This window comes from Mustela erminea, chromosome 16 (genome assembly GCF_009829155.1).
Source record: "Mustela erminea isolate mMusErm1 chromosome 16, mMusErm1.Pri, whole genome shotgun sequence".
Lineage (NCBI taxonomy): Eukaryota > Metazoa > Chordata > Mammalia > Carnivora > Mustelidae > Mustela > Mustela erminea.
Window position 1 is genome coordinate 39712527 of NC_045629.1, and position 6102 is coordinate 39718628.

Genomic DNA, 6102 nt, shown 5'->3' on the forward strand with positions numbered 1-6102 from the left:
TCAGGTCATTAGATTTGATGGTGGAGAGGAAGTATTTATTTCAGGGGAATTCAACAGTCTGAGGAAGGTAATGCCATTTTGTGAATATAATATATTAGCAGCTAAGATACCAAGCTTTAAAAATATGCAAGAACCACATAAAATTGCCTTTTTCTGTTTGTGTTAGGTTACCAACGAGGAGTGGGACAGAATAGAAGGACTCATCAGGAAGACAAAAGGCTCCTAAGACCACTCTTGCCTTCATCTTGGTTATAAGGGAAATGCTATAGTTTATGATATTTTGAATTATTTTCAAGTCTAATAAATTGTTAATGAACAAACCAGGACTGAGTGTATATCATGTGCCAGGCCACTGGTAGGTAGATATTGTACATAACAGATCTGTAAGATGGGATATTTTCCCTCCAGAATTTTTTTTTAATAATTAATAAAAAGGCAAGTAAGAGAAGGCTATGGTAGAGGTAAAATGCTTGGAAGTACAGTGAATGAAACAAATATTATAGCCTGGAAAAATCAGGAGAATCTTAATGGTCGAAGTAGCATTTGAGTTATGTATTAAACCATGCCTGTGATGATGGGGCCTTGAAAAAAGAAAGTGATGGTATACAATAAATTTAATGGACTCTGATTTATTGGACTCTGCCTTTCCATTAGATTTCCTTTTCACTGGACTTGTGAATTATCTTCTTTAGATAGCTCAATATTAATTCAAACAAACTTTTTCCAGGACCTGTCTTACAGTCTGCCATTTTATTTGGCACTGAGGATACAACATGAACCATCTACAGCCTTTGCCTTCTTGAAACATTATCTAGAAGGGTAGAGAGACCTATAAATAATTATTTGTGGATGCAGTGTGATAAATATTATTCTAGCAGTGTAAAAGTATGGAGGAGGAAGTAATGCATTCTGTTCTCCAAAATGTAGAGAAAGTGACACCTAGGAGATAACATTCCATCTCAGCTTTAAAAGAAGACTAGATTTCTCTAGGTAGAAATGATGAACAAGCTTATAAAATATTTTTGTGTGTCATTTCATTTCGTTTCATATGTGGTTTGATAAACCCACAGTCTCAAATGTATATAGCTGTAATTTTGAGCTTATATTAAAAAAAGGTCTATTTTGTTTTCAGACGAGTTACTCATAAACATGATCTCTGTAAACTGTCTCCATTGCTCAAATTACCAAGAGAAAGAACTAACTTCCATCTTAGCTCCTCTGAATACATCTGTCAAGGAATCTAGTTTTCCTGTTTGAATATATATGCTGTAAGTCTCACATGGAAACACTTACCACATTCACAGTTAATTGTGTACATAATTTACATTAAATTGTGTACATAAATGGGTAACATTGTAGATTTGGAATAAGTGGCCTTGACATTCTCAATCATACTGAGCTTTTCTTCACACTCTCACAGTGCAGGCACATTCTGCATTTTATCCTTAATGCTAACCCTCATTTTCTTCTTGTCTGCCTACATCTTCTTTTTCAAATTATTAATACCTCTTATAGTGTAGGGGAAAAAAAGATGCCAGTAAGTATATAAATGAGCTTGTATGAGTTTCATTGCTTTTTATTTTCCTCATAAAATTCAGGATTTTAATATCTGCTTCCTGCGGTTCTCATGAGGAATAAGGGGGGCAAAAAAGTGAAAACACTGTAAAATGTAAAATGCATAAATGAAAGGTGGGCCTTTCTGTCATTCTATCCCTTCACTTTAAGACTTGGTTATTACAGAAAACTTGAGAATTGAATAGAAAACATTTAAGACTAACTTCCTAAAGATGTTTCTGTTAATACTTTGGTATATTTATTTTCAGTCTTTGGCTTTTTTTATTTAATTTTATACTTTATGAAGATAATTTGTTTATATAATTTGCACAGAAAGAGCATCACCTTAATTCTCCCTCCAGAGGGAGAGAGGGAGGGAGAGAAAAACTTTAGCAGACTTCTTTGCTGAGCGTGGAGCCAGATGCAGGACTAGATCCTAGGGCCCTGTGATCAGGACCTGAGCTGAAACCAACAGTGGGATGCTTAACTGACTGCACGACCCAGGTGCCCCCTCATTTTTTTTGTTTTTAAGATTTTATTTATTTGAGAGAGAGGGAGAAAGCACGAGAAGTGGAGGGTCAGGGTGAGAAGCAGACTCCCTGCTGAGCAGGGAGCCCAATGTGGGACTCGATCCTGGGACTCCAGGATCATGACCTGAGCCAAAGGCTGTTGCCCAACCAAGTGAGCCACCCAGGGGCCCCATCATTATTATAGTCTATTACCGATGTTGAATGAGGAAGAAAAGATTATAAACATGGAAGAGAAGGCCAGAAAAGAGAAATTATGAGAATATTAATTAATTGAAACTTTTAGGAAGTCTGAAAGAGACATTATTGATGAATAGTTACTATATATAATGACCTACCACCTTGGGGCTATAATCATATCACTGTTTCATCTTAAGAATTATCACTTTGCCATTCCATTTAGTGCTATTTTGAAGGGTCTTGCTTCCAATACTGGAAAAGCTAGTATTCAGTAAGTTAAAGGGAGGGCTATTGGTAGCAATATCACCAATCTTACAATCAATATATGAAAAATATAGAAATGTTTCAGGTATGGAGTAACAGCTGTTGTTATATTATTCTTGTGGCAAAAACTAAAGCAGCAAGAATTTAAGTGACTTTGAATAATGGAATTTTGGAGCTGGGAAACCTTAGAAGATATGTCTTAACCCCTTCATTTTATAATCGAGGACACTGAGAGCTCAGAGAAGTTATGAACTTGCCTTAGGTCACTCAATTAGTCAAGGTCATTTCCTTCCCAATTTGACTATTTGTTGGGATTATAATTTAAAGCCAAGAGGCAGTAACAGGGTGTTGATGAGATATAGTTCTCTTGCAAAGGCTTTTGAGGGGAAAAGCTTGTAAATTTCTTTTGTTCTTGATCAATTTTGTTATTTTGTTTATTGGACATAAAGCTATTCATTAGGCTTTCCTAACTTCATTCTCAACTTCAGTGTCTTTAATTTGAATTTCTTCTGGTATCTTAAATTTCTCGACTGTGAGGTAAAATAATCCTTATGTTTGAAGACAGAATAAATGGCCCTTAATTATAAAATCTCAATTTACCTTGGCGGTAGAGGAGCTGCCTGCTCTCAAACACACTCTCCCCCGAACCCGGGCTCTGCTGCAGCAGCTTTCTTTCCATTCCTTGGGGTTGTTTGACCTAGAACCCTTTGCACTAGGTGGTTATTTGTCCTAGGAATGTGCTTTTTCTGATTTTGGGGGGCTGGCTTCTTCAAAGAGGCCTCCCTAAATTCCTGTTCACACACCATTTTTAAACCTTTTATTTGATGTAGGATTTCTTAATGCACACAAATCATGAATTATCACAAAATGGATACACTTGTGTAACCACTACCTGGGTAAAAAACAAAACATCACCAGGAATCCAGAAGCCTGACTTCCCTCTTATGAAACTAGTCACTATCTTGACTTCTAACAAAAGAGCTAAGCTACTTTTGTTTGTAGAATCACATATTAAGTATTCTTTCGTTTTTGGTTTTTACCTGTGTGACAATTGCTGATGTATTCTCCTTGCTATATAACATTCCATTGCATGAATATACAACAGTTTATATATTAGTTTGGCTCTTGGAGGACATTTGGGTTTCTAGTTTGCAGCTATGCCAAATACGATGCTAGATGCAACTGTAAACCTTCTTTTCTTTTGGTGACTATACAGACCTTTCTCTGTCGGGTTGATAAAACCTAAAAGTGAAATTGCTGGGTTATAAGGTGTCTGTATATATTCAAGTTTGGTAGATACTGCCAAAGACCTTTCCAGAATTATCTCGATTTAACTTTCTACCCAGCAGTAAGAATTTCCACTGTGCTACAACCTCACCAATACTTAGCATTAACTTTTCTGATGAGTGCATAGCAGTATCCCAATTGTTTTAATTTGTATTTCTCCTGAGTACTAATAAAGTTGATTGCTTTTATTTATTTTGGCTATTTAGAGGTCTTTTTTTTTTATTTGTAAAATGTCTGTTTAAATTTCTCACACATCTTTTGGGTTATGCTTTTTAAGATTTATTTTTAGAGTAATGTTTATATATTTCTGCGTATGTACCTTTGTCAATTATGTGTTACAAATTGATGCGGGAGATCATCAAGAGGACATGACCACTGGTTGACCCAAGAGCTGTACCTGCAATCAGAGGTTTCTCACCCATCCCCCATCCTTGGAATGTTGGTTCCACATGTTCTCGACTCGGTTTCAGGCTGGAGCGGTTTTCAAGGACGCAGCCTGGAGACAGCAATGCCTTGTTGAAAGCACCTGGACCACATACTACATGACTGAAGCCAATTAAGGCCTCTATATAAGCTTTAAGATTCGGGTGGATGGTGTGGGCATTTACTGGTTGTGGGGCTGCCCAGGACAAACCTCCTAAGTAAGTTTCCTGGCTTATTAATCTGGTACCTGTAATTTGGAGTGGCCTGCTTCTTCAGTCTCTCATTGCCCTCTAGCTATGGTGAAAAATTTCAGATTTCACCTGGAAAACTCCCAAGATTTTGAGCCAAACCAAGTATCTTCTCACACTCTCATATTTGATTTTTCACTTTCTTAGTAGTGACTTTTTTTGGAGTAGAGTTCTTAAGTTTTTCCAATCTGTTTTTTTCAAAATTAGTTGTTAAGGAATCCAATTTTTCTATCTGTTTTTTTTCATTATTGGTTGTTAAGGAATCTTCCTATGCATGAGGAGTGGGAGATATCCTAATAGGTTGTTGTCTGTGTACCTTTTGCATTTGGATTGATAAAACACCTGGAATGAATTTTGTCTGTGATATGAGATAGGTGTGTATGAGCTATTTTACATTTGTCCTGTCAGAGTCGTTTTCCACTTTTCTGTTTTCTGCTCCAGGAGGCAGGCCTGTCACTTACAGGTAAAGGTACTGATTTAGCTGAGTTATAAGAATTTCTTTCCCTGACAGTGCTCAGATGTTAAAGTTCACCATAACAGGAGGGGTGCTGGATTCATGACTATTATTATTGTTATTAGCTTTCTAGGAAGTCCCCCCCCCCCCCCAGATTATACTCCTATCAGACTTCCTGTGGCTGTTGTTTTTCCTTCTTTCTCAGTGCTGCTTATTTTGGTGTACCTGCTCTTTATTTTGGTGTACACTTCATAATGAATAGCCATTTCATCTGTAATGAACAGATGACTGTAGAAAATCTGTATATCCCTCCTATTTCTGTCAAGGAAATCTTTCACTAAGAACTATTTGATCATGTCAGTTGGGCAAAGGACTCCCAAATACTTAGATTTTTGAGATTTCTTTGTAAATCTTGATGTCAGAGGCTCCTTTAAGGCATCCAGTAATCCACTGAATCAGGCAGACTGACATTTATTTTGATTTCTTAGGCCATAATAACTAGAGTATCCTACATTTTCACCTGGATTGATTACCAATTACATGTCAACTGAATTTTTTGAGGTAGAAACAAAAGTACAAGAGATTAAAGTTATTTTCCTCTTTATTTATTCTTAGTTGTTAAATTCAACCTAAGGTCAGTGCTTCCATGTACATACTAGAAGCAAAGCCAATCTAACACATCATTTGTTAAATTTTATTTTTTGGCAAGTCTCTTTTCTGTTCATCCTTGGGGGAAAGAGATACTTCACTTTTATTTTGTTTGTGATTTCTATGAATTGAGAAAAGTAGTGCTGAATTTATAGAGTTGGAGACATTTAAACTGACCCACAGCCATTAACTCTTTGGCGGTAACTTTATAAATTTCATACAGACATATGTCTCTTTTGCTTCACAATCAAAGCGTCAAATTACCACCCATTACATGTCAAGTGTAACCAGTAACAGGATGTTCTAGCTACAGATCTATGAAACTGACTTGGATGTAGGTCAAAAGACCATAAAATCTCCCTTGCTAAATAGGTTAAATGATTACATTAGTATTTCTCTTCAGATGTTATTTTTAACTCATTTGAAACTATTTGCAGATAGAAATAGAGCTATCTTGAATGCTGATCGCAATACGAAATATATAGAATTCACAGAATACACAAAATTATTGATGATA

The 6102-nt window shown here is 36.2% G+C and overlaps 1 protein-coding gene across 2 annotated transcripts in view; it reads left to right on the plus strand.

Annotated features, from left to right (window-relative positions):
- Nucleotides 1-628, plus strand: part of DECR1 (2,4-dienoyl-CoA reductase 1) — a 39886-nt gene extending 39258 nt beyond the window's left edge. For both annotated transcript variants that reach the window (XM_032316302.1, XM_032316301.1), the window contains exons 9-10: nucleotides 5-67; nucleotides 167-628. In XM_032316302.1, coding sequence (XP_032172193.1) covers nucleotides 5-67; nucleotides 167-226 — 123 coding nt within the window. In that variant the 3' untranslated portion in view covers nucleotides 227-628. The remainder of the gene's footprint in view (nucleotides 1-4; nucleotides 68-166) is intronic.
- The last annotated feature ends 5474 nt before the right edge of the window (nucleotides 629-6102 follow it).